The 20,189-nt window shown below is 35.5% G+C and overlaps 3 protein-coding genes across 3 annotated transcripts; 1 reads left to right on the forward strand and 2 right to left on the reverse strand.

Annotated features, from left to right (window-relative positions):
• Nucleotides 1-5,949: 5,949 nt before the first annotated feature.
• LOC111634987 (cytochrome P450 4C1-like) lies at nucleotides 5,950-10,001 on the forward strand. Its single transcript, XM_023379831.1, has 11 exons — nucleotides 5,950-6,166; nucleotides 6,241-6,353; nucleotides 6,419-6,504; nucleotides 7,082-7,272; nucleotides 7,356-7,425; nucleotides 7,498-7,624; nucleotides 7,879-8,046; nucleotides 8,117-8,290; nucleotides 8,371-8,437; nucleotides 8,664-8,843; nucleotides 9,829-10,001. The coding sequence occupies exons 1-11, from the start codon at nucleotides 5,950-5,952 to the stop codon at nucleotides 9,999-10,001; spliced, it is 1,566 nt and encodes a 521-aa protein (XP_023235599.1).
• An 844-nt stretch (nucleotides 10,002-10,845) lies between these two features.
• Nucleotides 10,846-13,077, reverse strand: LOC111634988 (cytochrome P450 4c3-like). The gene is made up of 4 exons (XM_023379832.1): nucleotides 13,030-13,077; nucleotides 12,582-12,648; nucleotides 12,117-12,296; nucleotides 10,846-11,272 (listed from the first exon to the last, which is right to left on the reverse strand). The coding sequence occupies exons 1-4, from the start codon at nucleotides 13,075-13,077 to the stop codon at nucleotides 11,103-11,105; spliced, it is 465 nt and encodes a 154-aa protein (XP_023235600.1). The 3' UTR covers nucleotides 10,846-11,102.
• Nucleotides 13,078-13,605: 528 nt separating this feature from the next.
• Nucleotides 13,606-19,374, reverse strand: LOC111634990 (cytochrome P450 4c21-like). The gene is made up of 6 exons (XM_023379833.1): nucleotides 19,191-19,374; nucleotides 16,365-16,480; nucleotides 16,002-16,278; nucleotides 15,865-15,934; nucleotides 13,901-14,027; nucleotides 13,606-13,818 (listed from the first exon to the last, which is right to left on the reverse strand). The coding sequence occupies exons 1-6, from the start codon at nucleotides 19,372-19,374 to the stop codon at nucleotides 13,606-13,608; spliced, it is 987 nt and encodes a 328-aa protein (XP_023235601.1).
• Nucleotides 19,375-20,189: the final 815 nt, after the last annotated feature.

The raw sequence follows: 20,189 nt of genomic DNA on the forward strand, positions 1-20,189 counted from the left end.
GCGAGAAACGACACGCTAGAAGGGCGAACACAAAGTGACACGTGGGTTTCGTGGGGCCCAGACGAATTTGAATTAAGGTACAGCGTTGATTAGAATCTCCCGTTTATCTATTCAATAAGTTTTTTTTCCTTTTTTCCTCATCAGTGGCGCTCTTTATCCTATAGGCAAAAAGGGCCTCCACCGACAAGAGGCCCCAAACCAGTCTTTTATAAGCAAATATTTTTTCAGGAATAAAAAATATCCGAAGTCAACATTGTACAAGGGACCCCCCTAACTCAAATTTGCGCCCACGAAGCTATCTCTCCACTGTTCCGGAAGGGCCACCCGGGGCTCCAGGCCGCATCGATACACCCGGATAACTAAGGGAGAGGGCTCACAGTCACACTTGTTCTCCCCTCCATTGTGGACGTCATTTATGGACATTTTTAAAAGGATCTTCGCTTACAAAACGTACAGTACAGTCGACTCCCCCCTATAACACTGTTGATTTTTCCGTTTTATACGAATTCCGCGTTGTACGAGTCACTTAGATTTTACAAATACGTGAGCCGTTCACAACCCGGCACACGTATTTGTAAAATCTAAGTGACTCGTACAATATGGAATTCGTATAAAACGGAAAAATCAACAGTGTTATAGGGAGGGGGTCGACTGTACCTTATTATTATTAGCAGACAAAGGACAGAGATGAGAAATAAAATATAAAAATACACTAGAAACATTTAAAATATTCTGCCGAAAACATAACAAAACTCCACCCTATTGTTTAAAATTCCAATTTAAGCATTTAATTGTTTCATTCCCATCCGTATAGAAGAGGTCGGAATTTATGATTTCCTGACCGTGTTACAATGACATTATTTTAATTTTTAATGGGCTCAAACTTTAAAAAAATACCGAAAAAAGACAAATATCGATAGAAACAAACTAGAAAATTCTCGAGTATCCTTTCTAATTATACCGATGTTTTACGTCCCTGACCCTTTTCGGACTTTATTTCTACCTCTCTCTCCTTCCTCCCCTCCCCCGCTAAAAATAAGGCGATCTAATTAAAATTTGGGGAGGTAACGGTGAATATAAACTCGGTAAATCCTGGAAAGGGGCCAAGATTGTGGCAACAACACGTCGATACATCCTACTAAGTATGGGGACGGCGAACGAAAGAACAGTTACAACTCTGTCGAATGTCACTGGATACTATGACCTCTACGATGGAGGAGGATCTCCGAATCGTTGTGTATTGTGGAAATGAAACAGGAAATACTTTTAAATTAACACATAAGTTGGTGTTTTAACTAATTTTTTTACCTCCGAGAATAAGAAAAAATATGAAATTGTTTCCTCCTTTTAATTGGAATCCCTTTTTTTAAAGCTCGGAAACAGAAGACGATCCTATTAATTCTGTGTCTCCTAGTCTTCACGTAGACAAGACAATAGAAATCCCTTTCCTTTGTCTTACTTTAACGGATGTTTCTAGTCTAATTCCCCTAAATTCCGGTAAATAATTACAGAATTTACCCTACAATAGTCGTAAATAATACATCGAAAATCACAGGGAAGTATCAGGGGATGTGTTGCAGCACCCCCTCTTGATACTAAAGAAGATACTATATTCTCCGAGAAACGACAGGAAATTTTGCAGTGATCCAGTCCCGAATTTGTCTGGTGCAGCATCCATTGGGTTTCTGTATGTATGGATCTTAGTTGTGTGTGTGTGGGGGGGAAGGACACGATTTCGTTCACCCACTTTTAAAGCTCAATAACACCCATTCCTTTTGTCGAAAATTTCTGAAATTTAGCGGGGAGGTTTATGTATTAGGGGCATTGATGCTATTAAATTTTGGTGATTAAAGGTCGACGGAATGGGGAGATAATTAGTTTCAATTATCACTCGCTAATACCGGGCATACAAGTGTTATAGTAATAGATAAACGAGTCCTCATCACCTTTTAATCTTAAGATAAAGGAGAAATCTCTCTTATTGTTAAGATCTCCCTTTATAAAGATTAGAAGAGTGGTGTAGAAGAAAGAATTAAAGTGTCAGTAGAGGGGCCCTCCCTTCTAAGATCTATACGAAATGAGAACGTAAGAGAGATTCTTCACAGCAAACGAAAAGACTATTGTTAAATTACGTCACGAATAAGCTAATTTCGAAGCTATTTTAAGCGTGTTAAAACACAACGAGCCGAGGTAAATACAAATTTAAAAATTAACAGAAACGTGCACACCAGAGTTTTATTATAGAAATTCATGGGCACAGTTGATGACGTAATTTCCAGGTGACAAAATAAGGTTTGGGGTTATAAATTTGGGCCATAAATGATGCAAAAAAGGGTGGTATTTTTAACAGAATCGATGATTCGACCTTCAAAAAAGACTTGGTAACACCAACGACGCGTAACGGTGCGTAGGTTCCGCCACCGGTGGACGCTTGGTCGCATTTATGCATTAGTTTCCATGGAAATGGTTCCGAATCTCGACCAAACATTCGCTTCTGTACGACATATCGTTAATAAATGCCATTTAATTATATTTAAAATTCTTTGAAACTTCGACAAGTAAAGTACTGTACGTCGACTCATTACGAGTGGAGGAGACACACAAATCATTCAATTAACAAGAGAAGGAAGAATTAAGGAAACCCCAAATCAACATTCTTATAAAAGAATAATTGACTGATCGATATATAGTTCATACGTTCGATCTCATATTCTATATAAAAGTTATCGATGAAGAAAACCAGAACTGGAATACACCATACATTCCCTCTGGTGTATTCCGGATAATGTTTACCCCCCTCCTCCCGAAAAATTCGGGGGAATTTCCCTGTATGTATATATGAATGTTTATGTGTTTGAGTGGGGGTGACAATCTTTTCTTCACCCACTTTGAAGCTCAATAAACCTTGTGTAAAAAGCTGAGTAAAATCGTCATTAAATCCGACTCCACTCGAGATACGATACGTGACCCCCATTATCTTCCCACTCCCTCGACCTTTAACCACCAAAATTTAATGGCATCAATGCCTCTAACACGCAAACCATCCTACAAAATTTCAGAAATTTTCGTCAAAAAGAACAAGAGTTATTGAGTTTTAAAGTGGATGAACATAATCGTGCCCTTTCCACTTACACAAACGCAAACATCCGTACGTATAGAAAAACCCTTGAATTTCTCGACGTTTAAAGGGGTCCTCGAGTCAAAAAATGTAAAAATCAAGGAGGGGAGGTTCATGTTTTTTTTTTTAAACCGACTGCCATACTTTCTTTCTGTTATAGGCCTATACCCTATAATGGGCAAAAAAGTAAAAGAACTAATCCCAAGAGTTTGTTCGTGCAAAAGCGGAGTTATTAGACACAAAAATCAATGTATTATAAGAAGGAATTACTACTGAAAAATTTTCGGGTTAATACGAAACACTAGCAAGATGGCGAGACCCTAGCGAATGGTCCCTTTCTAAAGCAACGAAACACTAGCGAATGGTCCCTTTCCATTGTAACGAAACCCTAGCGGGATTGTCCCTTTCCATTGTAACGGGGGAATCCATGCGATGGTCTCTTTCCATTGTAACGAACCCTAGCGAATGGTCCCTTTCCATTGTAACGAAACCCTAGCGGGATTGTCCCTTTCCATTGTAACGGGGGAATCCATGCGATGGTCTCTTTCCATTGTAACGAACCCTAGCGAATGGTCCCTTTCCATTGTAACGAAACCCTAGCGGGATTGTCCCTTTCCATTGTAACGGGGGAATCCATGCGATGGTCTCTTTCCATTGTAACGAACCCTAGCGAATGGTCCCTTTCCATTGTAACGAAACCCTAGCGGGATTGTCCCTTTCCATTGTAACGGGGGAATCCATGCGATGGTCTCTTTCCATTGTAACGAACCCTAGCGAATGGTCCCTTTCCATTGTAACGAAACCCTAGCGGGATTGTCCCTTTCCATTGTAACGGGGGAATCCATGCGATGGTCTCTTTCCATTGTAACGAACCCTAGCGAATGGTCCCTTTCCATTGTAACGAAACCCTAGCGGGATTGTCCCTTTCCATTGTAACGGGGGAATCCATGCGATGGTCTCTTTCCATTGTAACGAACCCTAGCGAATGGTCCCTTTCCATTGTAACGAAACCCTAGCGGGATTGTCCCTTTCCATTGTAACGGGGGAATCCATGCGATGGTCTCTTTCCATTGTAACGAACCCTAGCGAATGGTCCCTTTCCATTGTAACGAAACCCTAGCGGGATTGTCCCTTTCCATTGTAACGGGGGAATCCATGCGATGGTCTCTTTCCATTGTAACGAACCCTAGCGAATGGTCCCTTTCCATTGTAACGAAACCCTAGCGGGATTGTCCCTTTCCATTGTAACGGGGGAATCCATGCGATGGCCCCTTTCCATTGGAACGAAACCCTAGTGGATGGTCCCTTTCTAAAGCAACGAAACCCCTATATTAGGCCCATCTTTTTAGTGTTTCGTTACAATGTTGCTCCGAAAGGAGGGTATTATCTAAGCAATTCTATTGTTTAATATACTCCAAATTATTGTTTCATTCCAGCCTTAGTCTACTATATAAAGGCTAAGATTACTATAGAGACGGGTTAACGAAACGTGACGTAATAATCACATTACGAGATCGATTAGAAACGTATGACGTAACGCGTAAACGATTTTCACGAAAAAAATCAAATTTAATTTTAAATAATAACATAGAAGAATATTTTTATTTATAAATTAATTAATGATTCAAATTTCATTTTTGAAATGTAAATCTGTTTATTTGTGTAGATCTACAAGCTACGAAACTGCCGAAAGTGGAAATATATTTGGTTTAATTCAACGTGGAAAGAAACACTAAAACAATTTATTTATAAAACAAAGACTCGTTTTTTCATCATGGCGGATCGACACACAAATTTCCGAGCAGGACAGTATCGTGCTGCCCTCTGTGAAGAAAAATTATAACTAAAGTTTCCTATATAAAAGTCCTTCAGGGTGGCATCATTCCTTTGGCAGATCACTCAAATGTCGTATACAAACAATACAATAGGAAGGAGAAAAATTCCTGGAAAACAATTGGAATAGGGAACAATAAATCATTAGAAGAGCGTAAAAAACCGAAACAAAATGGAAATTGAAGCGGATTATGCTGTTGAATAACTTTGCAAGACACTCATTAAGTGTACCACACATGACCCGAAGGCAAAAGAGGAACACGAATGTCCAAATACACTGAAGCAGGATGATTCTTCCCTTCAGTTAAAGGGTTTTTTTCAAGGATGAAAATCCCGTGTTTCGCAGAGAGAGTGGGTTCGGGAGGGGAAGGCCCCGATTAAGATTTCAAACTACGATCCTCCGATGCCATGTACAGTAGAGCTTTATACTATGGACAAAAAGGGACAACTGTATGGTGTTGTCATCAACAAGAAGCAACAAAGAAGTCATATAATAATATTTTCTTCTTGTCTGTGAAAGACATTTCCTAGACAATAAATAAATATACCAATATAACACCAGGAAAAATTTTTTTTCTTATATATTTCCTTGAAAATAGAATAAAATATTAAAATTTCGGTACCATAAAGTACAGTTCATCCATGCATTTTTTTGATTTTAAGTGTTAAAGACTCTAGGGGGGATCCAACACCCAAATCACCCCCATAAGTACTCCATGGATCTCACTTAAGTACTATAATGAAATCGATAAGAAATGAATTTAATTTCTTTTATTTTTTATCGAATTTCATAGAACAATAGTATTATATTTATAAATTTAAAATGGTGATGCAAGTTCCTGTGTAAGGATGTTATACCTCTCAGCTTCATTGTATAAGATTGACACAGTTTTATTTATATTTCGCAATGTTTTAAGTAATAAAAACAATAATACTAAAAGTTTATTTCCTTTATAAAGTTAAAATTAAGGAGAGTTTTCTATTCAAAAGTATAAGACATGTCCATACCAGAAACACAGACTTGGTGGACTTCTACGCCATTTTTTATTGTGATTTCTTTAATTTTACTGGTTCCAATTGTTATTCTCTTTATAAATACATTGTATGGAAGAAATTCGACGTACGATAAGATACCGGGAAGGGGAGAAAATCACTTCTTATACTATTTAAAATTTCTTTATTCCTTGATTGCTACTGGACGACTTTCTACAGAGAGTAAGAATTTTCAAGAAAATCTTCAGGTTTATACCTAGAGTAGAGTGATTTATACTGTTTATTTAATCATTTAGGTGTGTTAAATTACCTAAATTTACTCTTAAAAATCCATCGGAAGAGTGGAATATGTCTTCTCAATCTGCCTTTCTCTAGAGTTGTTTTCCTTTATCGTCCGGATCTCGTAAAAGTAAGATTTTAATTCGTAATAATTTCTTGGAATGGTTCTATTTTTTCTTAAAAGTATATCTTTAGGTTCTGTTGGGAAATACGGAAAATAACTGCAGATCGGTGATTTATAGTTTTATGGAAGAATGGCTGAGTTCATCGCTATTGTTGAGGTAAGTTAAAGTGCACCATGAACAATTGAAGAAGTATGCCAAATTTTGTTCCTTAATCTTCGCTCAATTTTGAGATATTGAACAAAATAGAATACACATACACGTAATTATCATTGAATTACGGGTCAATCCTTGTGTTTTTGAACCACAGCATTAGTTAAGGACCCTTAATTAATGCTGTGGATGTGGTACCCCTACAATTTTGTTCCTTAATAGTACCCTATATTTCGAACCAACCCGAAATATAATTAATCTACAATTATACGGATCTGTATTGTCACATTTTTTAATATAACGTATCGGTTTCAAGACAATACGATTTCAAATTTTAGGTGTTTTTGTTTGTTTGTTAATTTATGGCAACGCAACCTTTCAGGGTGGTCTTTTTAAGGGAAAATGGCCCCTATTTGGGCGTTACAGAGGTGGAGAATACCCGAAAAACTCCACGTGGCCAGCTCATTCGAGCGAGGCGCGAACCCAGTGTTTGGGGTACGAATACCTCTTGGACACTGGTGGGTCTAGGTGTTTTTGAAGACGTTATAATTCTATAGTTTAATGGATTTTTTTTTAATTTAAGGGATGGAGAAGAATGGAAGCAACGAAGAAAATTATTAACACCCGCATTTCATTTTCAAATCTTGGAAAATTTTCTCCCAATTATGGAAAAACATTCCGAAATGTTAATAAAGACATTGAAGAATTACCAAAAAGAAGAATGGATTGATATTGTGCCCTTCGTTACTCGTTCTGTTATGGATATTATATGCGGTAAATACTTAAAATATATATTAAATAATCATTATAAAATGATTTATTTATTATTATTATTATTTTTTTATTTTAAACTTAAGAAACTGCAATGGGTATCGAAGGAAATACATACGATTATGATTATTCTCAGTACCAAAGATCATTATCCAGGTAAGTTTTAACGTGTCTTTTTATAGAATCATATAATTTTCGAAGGATTAAAATATAGAAAAATTCATCTAGAATTTGTAATATTATTCAAATGAGAGCTTGGCAGCCATATTTGTGGTCGAAGTACATATTCCATTTAACTAAGAACAGAAGAGAATTATCGAAAAACATAAAGATTTTGAAAGAAATAACTGATAAGGTTCGTATCAATTTCTGTAAATACATTAGACCCCCCCTATAACACTGTTGATAATTCCGTGTTATATGAATTCCGTGTTGTACGAGCCACTTAGATTTTACAAATACGTGTGCATGGCTGTAAACGGCTCACATATAAGTGATTCGTACAACACGGAATTCATATAACACGGAATTATCAACAGTGTTATAGGGGGGGAGTCTACACTTGTATCAAAGAGAATTTACTGTAAATAAGACTTTAAATATTTTTAGATAATCGAAAACAAGTTAAAACGAAGTAGAGAAAATTCTACAGAAAATATAAAAGAGAAAAGGGTGAAGAAATTAGCATTTTTGGATCTACTTTTAGATTATTTAAAGAGAGATTCTAATTTTACTATAGAGGATGCTTGTAAAGAAGTTCAATTATTTTTATTTGGGGTAAGTAAACTTTATATTCTGTCCCGAATAATTGGCAATAAATGAAAACAAAAAAAGGTTGCTGCTAAAGGGACACGACACTACATCAGTTACTATATCGTGGACATTATATTTGCTGGGTAAGCATTTAAACGTTCAAGATAAAGTTCGAAAAGAAGTTGAGGATGTAATTGGGAATGATTGGTCTCGACACATCACTAAAGAAGATATGCAAAGGATGAAATATTTAGAGGCTGTGATTAGAGTGAGATATACAAATTCCTAACTCTTCCATAAAGGGATGAATATTGGTAAGATAATATAGATTTTTTTTTTTTTCTTCAGGAAACTCTTCGATTATATCCAACGGTTCCTTTACTGACCAGAAACTTAACGAAAGATATTGTTGTAGGTAAGTTTTTCCTTTAAGCCAATATCAATTGAAATGAAAATAAATGGGTGTTCCAGTAGGATGATGGCATTGTTTGGCTTTGGTTTTCTTCTGTTTTTCTCTTTCCTCTTGCATTGCAGACTCGAGAAATATAAAATATTTTAACAGTACAAAGTGTAGTGATGTTTTCCTACTCAATTATTCTCGTTTTTTTTTTTAATGTATTTATATTATATTATATTTTTAGATAATTATAAAATATCAAGAGGATCCATGTGTATAATTCCTATATATTTTATGCACAAAAATCCGAAATTATTTCCAAATCCGAAAGTTTTCGATCCAGATCGATTTCTTCCAGAAAACATTACGAAAATCATTCCCTATTCTTACATTCCATTTTCTGCAGGACCTAGAAATTGCATAGGTAAGCATTGCTGTTTGCTGTTTTCATTTGAATTTTCTTAAAATATTATAAGATTTTCTATAAATAATATTTTAAAAAGTTATAAATGATAATAACGAGTAATATCTTTATTAAATCCGACACCTCTCTTCACCCCCTCGACCTTTAACCACTAAAATTTAATAGCATCTATGGCCCTAATAACCAAACCTCCCTGCAAAATTTCATAAATTTTCGGCAAAAGGCACAGGATTTATTAACATTTAAATTGGGTTAAAAAAAAAAAATCGTGTCCTAAACACACACCTCGACATTTTAAAGTACAAGTATACCCCCTATAACACTGTTGATAATTCCGTCTTATATGAATTCCATGTTGTACGAGTCACTTAAATTTTACAAATACGTGAACCGTTCATAGCCCGGCACACGTATTTGTAAAATATAAGTGACTCGTACAACATGGAATTCATATAACACGGAATTATCAACAGTGTTATAGGGGGGGTCTACTTGTACCACATTGAAACAATGTAAAAATATCTATAATTTCTCTCTATTATATAGCAGCTTGTAAAGTAATAGAACATTTAGTACGTGTACAAAGCGTATCCTCTGTACTTCGTTTAAATACAGTACAGTTTCTTAAGATTCTTTTGAAGACGTTATCAATTCTTTATAAAAAAGCTCTCGAGATATATTTGAAATTATATGTATTTAAAATGCTTTTTATGAACTACAACGATGCTAATCTGTATAAGTTAGATGACGAGAGACCGTAAAAATATTTTGGCGATAAACTACTTTCAAAGAGAGATTAATATTTCTCGTAATACACTCATTAAAGAGATATCGTGTTTAATGCCCCGACGTTTCTTCTTTCTTTTTTCCTCCTTCTCTTGGTCTTTTCGAATGTAAAAACACGAATAAATTTGTAGAAACGTTGAAAATGTTACTGGAAAAATCTGGTATTTAAAATTAATGGCTACATTTATTTTTCTTTTAGGACAGAAATTCGCCATGATGGAAATGAAAATTTTACTTTCCAACATCGTTAGATGTTTTAATTTACGTTCTTTGGACGAATCGGTACCGGTTTCTATCAAAGTCGTCAGCCACCCCGAAAGAAAGATCAGAATTAAACTAATGCCCAGACGTGGAGACGTGTTAAGCGATTAACCGGACGGAAATTGAATTATAATTTCACCACAAATTGAATTTTATTATCGATATAAAACACGAGAAGTCCTTTAATACACTTAAAATTAAACGTATCTATTATGTTTCCCAATTAACGTAATGTATTCTACATAGGGTTGCCACGGGAGGACTTTAAAAACTCTTTCAATCCACTTTTCCGGGTGTTATTATAAAACACTGGAAATTCCGGGAAACTCGTTATTATCCTCACAATTTTTTTTAAAAAAAAAGCTTGTGTCTACCCTCAAAATTAAGCCATTTTGCTTATTTTGTATTAATTAATAATATAAAAGTTATTTTTAATAATATTTCATAACAGATGACTCCACACAAAAGTTAGTATTTCAATATTCGGTTAATCTGCTCATTAACAATACAATTGTCTGTATCCAAGGTGGCCAAACCGCTTGCAGCTTTTCTAGACCCTTATTGCGGGTCACCCTTAACGTCCAGTATACAAATATATACACACCACACACCCATAGTTTATAGGTTATATATAGTTCTAATGCAGGATGCTTGTCTCGCGTATTACTGATGGCTCCTATCGTGGCAAAGTTTGACCACCCCCTTGTCTATATCATAGTAACGTTAAAAACTAACGTTTGTATCTTGTGTAGAGAAATACAACGTTCAAATTTAAAGTTATTTTTTTTTTATTAAAAATTAATATAAAACTGTACAGAACTCGTATTATAACTCAACGCAATCGATATACAATTAAGAATATCACGTAACATTCCGTGTTTTGTTACGCGCAATATACAATTGAATCCTGTTGAAGCCTATTGTAATTTAATATTGATTTAGTGTAATAAATTACATAGAAATTAAAATGTATCTTTCTTATGTTGGTTATTTGAAATATAAGATAGGGTTACAAAGAAATTACGCGTTATGCCAATGCAATTTTAATGTTTCTACCACGAGTCTTTTCAATCAGGACAATAGATTGATTTGTTGTAGAAACTACATTATTGATTCCGTATAGGTTCAATGAGCTGGAAGAATTACACCGAGATCGATAGTCTGTAGAATCAATTCTTTTGAGATTACTTCAAATTTTCTCTATGTAAAACATTAATGTTCTTCTATCCTTTTCCTTGGTTTAATTCGGATTCTAATGGGACCATAAGGTCTAAGAATGACACTCAAAACGGGTTGCACCGTCTCGTCTAAGGATTCGACATGGAAATTTCTCATGACATTAGCCAAAACTGTTTTCTCTTCCATAATTGCAAATTTCTGTCCTAAAACGAATAAAAATTTGTAAATACAGTAAATCCCTTTATAAGACTGGTTCCTATAATTACGATTCCTATAAGACGGCGAAAAAATTGTGGCGGTATCCGTACACAACGGTAAAAAAAACTCCTATAATTACGTAAAACGTCATCGGGCAGCCGAACTATTTTTCCGCCGTCCAGCGCCACGCTACGGACAGTTTAGGCGGGTAAATTGAGTTTAGATTCGTCTGTACATAATACAAGGTTTGAAATACAAGGCTATTAAAGAATTAGTCTATCTTTCTGGGGGATTTAGGATGAGTTTATGAGTGATCTTTCTCGTGCCCTTCCTTCAACACCGCCTCCATTGTAGGCCCGACCGAATCCGCGATACATACGGAAAAATGGGATGCTAATGCCCATGGTAGAATAAAAATGAGAACAATATAGTGCCATAATGATAATCCAGAAGGAGTATCAGTCATAAACGTAGTATACGGGTGTCGTACTATTGTATCATAAATACAGCGATAAATTTGGTACTGTCACCTTATAATTGATTTACGTATCATTTTGTTAGCCATATTGAAAGATTTAAAAGTAAAAAGTTAAATATTTATCTCTCTCTACACGAATAAACCCATCCGGTATGTGATTACAATAGAAACTAGCACCACTTTGATACCGCTGTATTCAATAATTACACAGCAAATAAGTAAGAAAAACTTAATAAAAAGAAAATTAAGATGTTGAAATGAATTTTAAATATTTACAGTCATCTTGAATTAGTTAAATAAAAGAAAAATTTACTTTAAAAGGAGGTTACGATATCGATCTTCCTAACTCAAAAGCACACCACTCGACTCACCTATACAATTTCTAGGACCTGCAGAGAAGGGGATGAAGGCGTAAGGATGTCTTCCGGCACAATTTTCGGGTAAGAACCTGTCCGGATCGAAAACTTCCGGATTGGGAAACACTTCCGGGTTACGATGCAGGAAGTAGATAAGTACCACGCAGTTCGTCCCTTTAGGAATTCGATATCCATCTACAGAATACGAAATTCATTACTTCCCCCCCTTTATTTCTCATTCAGAATTCTTTATAAACTAGTAAATTAAAAATTCCAGAAATTGCTGACAATCGAATTATTATTAACTCTCTGCCGGAAGCGGAAGTCAGCACTTAAATAACACTAAATTCAGTTGATATATCTTATAGAATGATGTAATTCATTCATTGATTTTAATTAATTTAATTTATAAATATTAAGAGGAGAAGAATTACTAATTATAATTCGACAATTTCTAAAGAAGATAAAAGCAAATATTACCGCATTCCACGTCTTCACTCAGGGTCCTTCCGGTGGTGGGTGCCGGAGGATATAATCTTAAACTCTCCTTTAATTATAGAAATAAAGATGAAAGAAGAATATAAGTTTATTAGCGAAGTCGCGGCCGAAGTTTTCATCGCTCAAACGTGAACGTCGAGCGCCGCTATCTTGTAAGCGGCGCTCGTCGTTCGGAGTTCACGTTTCAGCGATGAAAACTTCGGCCGCAACCTCGCTATTAATAATAACAAAAAAAAATCAATCATTCTTTTAAGAAATAACACCTACATCTCTCTCATTTACAGACTCGCTCGACTCCATCCGATTCTATCCTAACCTGCTTGTTACGCTGTCCCATCTGCTATAATCTGGTGCAGCCACCCGTGTACCAATGTACCAACGGACACATAGTTTGTTCTCAATGCCGTCCCAGAATTTCTACCTGCCATACCTTGGGAATTATTCGCAGTTTAGTCGTCGAACAGATAGCTACGACCATGCTCCTGTCAGATGCACGGATGCCCAGAAATTCTTCGAGGAGACAATCGAAAAACACATGAAGACAGTTGTAACTTCAAATCCATCCGACGCCCCTTTTATAATGTATATACTGTATATTGCTACCAAATAAATGTTAATCTATTTTTTGACTCCTTACTTTTTATAACCGCGAAGCGAACGGGTGATTTCGACAGAGAGAAATTACCAAGTTGTAAAGAAAANCTCCCTATAACACTGTTGATTATTCCGTTTTATATGAATTCCATGTTGTACGAGTCACTTAGATTTTATAAATACGTGAGCCGTTCACAGCCCGGCACACGTATTTGTAAAATCTAAGTGACTCGTACAACACGGAATTCATATAAAACGGAATTATTAGTATACACGTTACTTCTTTTATTATTATTTTTTCAAAAACCCCTGCGTGCAAAGTCTTTGAAAACAGAGAAAGTTTGTTATAAGTTTAACGTTTATCTGAATCCCCGAAGAGTTTTTATTATTCACTTTTATGTTCGTTATAAATTTAAGAGAAACAAATTACCCCAAACATGAAAACATGAACTTCTTGCCTCACGTCTTCTAACGTGAATTCCGGATCGTTAAAATAACAGTCGAGTATAATATCTAGAAAAGGTTTCCTGCTCTTCTTTCTGAAGAAAATATCGTTATCTTCGTCACGCACTTCAACAGATTTCTCTCTGTTCTTCTCTAAAGTAGTTTTACGTTCTTCTATGACCTTTTAGAGAGAAAAATTTCAATTCTTTTCGTAGGGGGAGGGGAAAACTTCCATCCACTTACACGCTAATTCATAAAGTTACCTGCTTTATAAAGTCGTTCATTACTTTTAAATTTCTTTTAAATTCTAAACCTTTAGGAGTCAGGTAGAAGATGAAGTCGCACCAAGTCCAAATGTGGAAAACTCGTTGTAGTATAGTCTCGCACACCCTGTTCGATTAATTTATACACTTCTCTAGTATTTCATTTGTTTAAAATACAAGTAATAAAAGGCGAAAATTTTTTTAAAAATCGTCAATAAATGTAACAAAGTATCTAAGGTCAAATCTTGCAGTTTTATAGAGAGGTTGAGGCCGAAGTTTTCAACGCGTAAACGTGTACGTCGGACGTTTATCGCTGCCTTCCTGTAAGCCAGAAGTTTAAAAATGGCGTTCGGAACGTCACAAACGTCATTGTCAAACTTCTAGGCTTGTAGAAAGGCGGCGCTGAACGTCCGACGTACACGTTTTGCGTTGAAAACTTCGGTCTCAACCTCGGTAAATTTCCATTTTAATTACGTTTATATTTTCCTTTTTCTTTAACCAATACTCGAAGAAGTTTGTGACAAGAATTTTTCAAGATTTTTCTAGAAAATAGAAGGAATCGATAAAGAATAAACTTTCTGAAAGAAGAATCTTATATCGAACTAAATTTAGCCAGAAGCTAGACTACATTCGTTCGATTTCTTAGAATATCTTTGAAATATATCCTCGAATTTCGAATATTTCTGAAAATTATACTATAATTAATCGTTCTAAATTATAAAATTAAAGAAATTACAACGTGCATACCAGTCAACCCCCCTTATAACACTATTGATAATTCCGTTTTATATGAAATCCATGTTGTACGAGTCAGTTAGATTTTACAAATACGTGAGCCGTTCACAGCTTCGCACACGTATTCGTAAAATCTAAGTGACTCGTACAACATGGAATTCACATAAAACGGAATTATCAATAGTGTTATAGGGGGTGTCGACTTGTACTTCAAGATATTCCATGCCCACCAGTATAACACCAGCGTAGGGGAGATCGTGGATTCCAACCTCACCACCGAATTTTCTTCACATTTGTAACACTTAAATAAGGGCCAGTTACACATAAAAGGCATTAATTAAGTTAATGTAACGATGTTAGTATTATTTTAATAGGATATCACAAACAAAGTTTAGAAACGAAGTTTAAACGAAGTTTAGACGACGTTTAGAAACAATAAAAGTTGTAAATTAGATCAGTGGAAAGAGCGAATTGGAAAAGTAATCCGTCCAGTGAAAGAAAAATAGTGAGAAATGTCTCCCTTTGCAACGTAACAGCAATGTATACCGAGTTACCTAGAAAATACAACGTAGACAATGTTTACTCGAACAAACGTGTCGGGAATAACACCCGACATAAATTGCTAAAACAAGAAGCCGCCTGTTTAACGACATTTTCAAATTGTTTTGTCGGATTAAAATTACATTTAGTAATTTTTAAAAGTATACAAGAGTGACACACATAATATAGATCGATTAGATTTGAAGAAATAGAATGAATATATTTGTTTTCTTTAAATATACAGGATGCATTATTAGATGGTCCCACTCTATTTCTTCACCACGTTCACCTTTAACTACCAAAATTTAATAGCATCAATGCCACTAATACACGTACCACCCTACAAAATTTCAGAAAATTTCGATAAAAAACACAGGAGTTATAAGGCTTCAAAATGGCTGAACATAATCGCCCTCCCCACACACACATACGCTAAAATACTGAACAAACCCGAAATTTCTTTGCATTTCTCGGTATTTCATGGGACCCCGAGTCTAAAAATGTAAAACTCTTTGTTATTAGCGAGGTTGCAGCCGAAGTTTTCATCTTTAAAACGTGAACGTCGAACGTGGAGCGCCGTTATCTCGTACGAGGCGCTCGACGTTCGACGTTCACGTTTTACAGACGAAAACTTCGGCCGCAACCTTTCTATTATATTTCTTTGTAATGCTTGAAATACAATAACTTACATCTTCATCGATTCGAAATAATGGGAACCTCTTGAAATATGAGTTTTGGCTGGAATTCCCATTGCGGTTTCTGAAAGATTCCATCTATTGAGTGGAATATTTAAAGTAAAAACGTGAGTGAAAACAACTAAACGTACCGCAAATGGTATTCAGGGCACATTGAGCAATGTATGGAACGATATCGATCCATTCTTCTTCTCGACATTGCTCGAGGCGTTCGACTAGAAGACGTGATTGCTCGTCCATAATGGGTAGAAAGTTCTCCAAGATGCAAAAATGAAAAGCTGGTGTCAATAGTTTTCTTCTCTTTCTCCATTTTTCTCCCGAATTGAGTAAAAGTCCACTTCCTAACCACGGCTTGAAGAAATTGTAGAAACCGGCTTTATTGATGTTGTTGCCATTTTCTAGAATTGGCTGTGTGGAAAAATAAGTCCATAAATTAAATTAATAACCGAGAAATACATTAAAGGGAAGGGTTTTCCTGTACAAAATTTACTCACTTGTACGGTTTTGTGATGAAAGAGCATAACGTAACTGGCCAATTTTCCAAATCTGTATTGAATCATTCCGTGATCCTTAAAAAGGGATACTAATTCTTCTATTATACGAAAGGTGGCTGCCAAATTTAGATAGAAAAATATATTATAAGACAAATTAAAGATTTACAGATTTTTTAATAGATAAAAACGCTCAAGATTTGGTAAGATTCAACAAGGAACGAGGTGGTACCGTGTGTGGATTTGGATTCCCTTATAGCGGTTGGTTGCTATCTAATTGTTCTTCGGCCCTCCACGTTAACAGCTTTAATTAAAGCCTCGTAAGGCCCTTTAAATTAATGAAATTGTTTTAAGTGTTTGGTTAATACAGTGTATAGAGAAGCAGCGATATTTGGCAATGCCTCCAGTGAGGATTTTCTATGAGAAAAAGGACCCTATTTAGGTGTTATTGACGTGGAGAAAACCCGTTTCCGATTAATTAACGCACGTTTAACGTTATAGCTATTTAGGTTCCATTATACAATAGAAGATTTATGCAAGTAAAAGTCTCCTCTAAACGAATAGCCTTATTTACGTGAGGTATACGTTATAACTCTTAAACTCTTACTTTCCCGGCTGTAATATGGAAGTTATACAGGGGGAAAGTACGACCATCGGTCAAAAAAATGATCTCCCACCAAGTTTCTTTACATTTCTGGACTAAAAGGACCTCGAAACGTCGAAAAATACAAAGAAATTCGAAGGGATTTTCCTGCATATACGAATGTCTGTGTGTGTGAGTGGGAGTGGCACGCATTTCTTCACCCACTTTTAAGCTTAATAAATCCTGTTCCTTTTGCCGAAAATCTCTGAAATTTTGCAGAGATGTTTGCGTGTTATACTAAATTTTGGTAGTTAAATATCGAAGGGGTGAAGAATTAGAGGGGATCACGCGTCGTATCTCGAGTGGGGTTGGAACTCGCTTCTATATTTCTTTGGCTAAGGAAATATAAAGGTATGGGTCTAACAAGTTAATATATAAAACAGGTATTTAGTTTCTAACCGTCGTAAGCTAAATATCATTGTTTTTTTCTAGTGATTTCGTTGGTTTAATTGATGCAATTTATACCTTTTCTGACTTCGATAATACAATAGATTTTCTTTTTTTTATTGGATGCAATTTAAAAGTCACGTTTAAAAGAAGACAAAGAATATAAAACTAAAGTAAAAAAGTGCCGGAAGGGAGATCGAATGGCGTAATAAAGAAGGGTGATCGATGAACCTCGTGTGAGATTCACGTAGAAAATTGAGAAATAAGCTCCCATTTCTCTTATATAAATCTGTAGCTTTACCGCACAGTTAGACCATCGACTGAAAAATAATAGAAAAAGAAAAAATGTAGAATACATTCGAATGGAAAAACTATTTAAAAAGAAAAGAAAATGAGAAAGAAGAATTGTCTATTAAGAAAAACTGACATTTTGTATCATTTTTTTATGAAGAAAAATGCCAAAGTTTTTTGCTTAAATTACGATCAAAATTAAGACGAATCCGACGGTATTTTTTAATGTGTTTGGCCGGGAAAGTTAGACAACTCGCTGACAGATTAGAAAAATTTTCTTTCATTTTATATGCCAACGATGCCCGTTAGTTTAACATTATTTTTGGGACATTCAAAAAGAAAGACATATTGAACTCGTAAAACAAGATAATAAACTATATTATCCTTTTTTTTTAAATTGGTTTCGGGGGAGGAGAGAAGAAGGAAAGACATTGAACTTAAAGCGAAGTAAAACCTTCAAAACTGATGCGTGAAATATTTTAGGTCAAAGCATTCCTTGGAGAAGAATAGCTGTTAAATGTGTAATTTTCTGACGAAAAAATCCGATACTTTTGCTACTTTAATGGTAGATTCTTTATTCGATAATTATATTATTTGTAAAATAACAGAGCGTATCGATCCTTCCTCTCGAGTACGTTCGGTTTGTTATAGATTACACATAAAAGGCATAAATTAAGTTAATGTAACGATGTTAGTATTATTTTAATAGGATATCGCAAACAAAGTTTAGGAACGAAGTTTAAACGAAGTTTAAACGAAGTTTAGAAACAATAAAAGTTGNTTTAATGGTAGATTCTTTATTCGATAATTATATTATTTGTAAAATAACAGAGCGTATCGATCCTTCCTCTCGAGTACGTTCGGTTTGTTATAGATCCAGTTCGAATTTAAAAGTAAAGTGTGTAAAAGTAAATCCCTTAACAAACCCCTACTACAGAAATGAAATTCCCACCCTAAATGACGTGTTACGCGACCCATTTCCCAATTACAGTATCGGAATTCTATTCAATATGGCCGCCGTCAAGATGGCGGCCGCACATCAATCTGTTTCTCCCTTGGTGTTACGTGTTCCTGACACCAGCGAATTAACTTTGGATGCATTTTATATTCTGTAATAGGGGTGTTAAGTGACTTTCTTTCCCACCCTGTATTATTTTAAACGAAGCACGACGAGCTTTGGATTATTCGTGATAAATATAACATAAATCAACACCGAATAATCGATTTCTTGTCGATCTTTAACGATACACCTCTGATATTGCTGCCGAGTGAGTGGTCGCGGGTTCGCACCTAACTAACGTGGAGTTTTCCGGATTTTCTTTACGTTTGTAACATGTATTTAGGGGCCAGTTTACCATACAAAGACTTCACCCCTCTCTGAAAGTCACCCACGTGTTACGTTGCTGAATACGACCAATCTAATCCCCCAAAATTGTACCGTAGACACCGGATAATCGAGAGTTTTCCCTCAACTCTTCACGTTTACGTACAAAACTTAAAAGACTCACCGATTTTGTAGTTGGTAGAAGAGTGCCATACGGAAATTAACCACTTGAAGTAAAGAAAGAAGTGATTATCTTCGGGTGCCGGAAGCTTTCTGTAATAAGCTGAAGGGTTCCTTCTTCCTAAAGTCCTCCCCAAAAGAAACCAAAAGACCAGACATCCGAACATCCAGAGCCAAGCTACGTGCATGATTATTAAGGATAGAAATCTCTCTCTCTCTCTCTCTCTTCCCTTTATGAACAAAGAATCTGTGCCACCGTGATGGTCAGTTAGAGGTACAACGCTCGCTGTCTTCCTGATAAATTCCTATTTTTTAAAGCGTGTGGCTAAAGAAACACGTTCCTTCTCTATTATTTATAGATTTTTTAAAGGCGCTAGTAGTGTTCTCAATTTTATTTTGTAGATAGTTCGTACTCCCTTTTAAACACTTCGCCAATCTCTTCCACCCTTCCGCCTTGAAGGGAGTTGTATGAAATTCCTATCCCATTTACTACAGAATTGGGTTTCTACCTTTATTCCATACTAAAACGATGTGTAATATAGATATAAAATCGGAAAGAATAATGAAAAATATAAGAAATTTTAAAGGAAAACACAATAATCCGACGTCGCTTGGAAAAACGCGTCGCGACCTCCCCGATCCGTAAATTCTACCGTTAATTTAAATTCCGTTTCGGTTGTTTGCCAATTAAATAATGTAAATAGCCTTTAAAATAACGAAAAAATATACTACGGGTTGTATTTTAATTCTAGAATAACGTAAATATCTCTTAAACACTAGTCGTCTTTACGCGTCGCTTCGAATCGCATCGAAACGAAGCGACGAACTTTAAATCCGATTGGTTTAATTTTTTTTTTTTTTGGTCCCAATTACGAATTTATCTTTTACATAAAGTAAATTATCCGTGTATGCTACCGATATTATTTAATAAAACTCGAGATATTTAGATAAATATCGATAAATTAGAAGGCGCGTCGCGTGGCGCAGAGCTTCGCTCTGCGCC

This window comes from Centruroides sculpturatus, unplaced genomic scaffold (genome assembly GCF_000671375.1).
Source record: "Centruroides sculpturatus isolate CEXI.00-Female unplaced genomic scaffold, Cexi_2.0 scaffold992, whole genome shotgun sequence".
In the NCBI taxonomy this organism is placed as follows: domain Eukaryota; kingdom Metazoa; phylum Arthropoda; class Arachnida; order Scorpiones; family Buthidae; genus Centruroides; species Centruroides sculpturatus.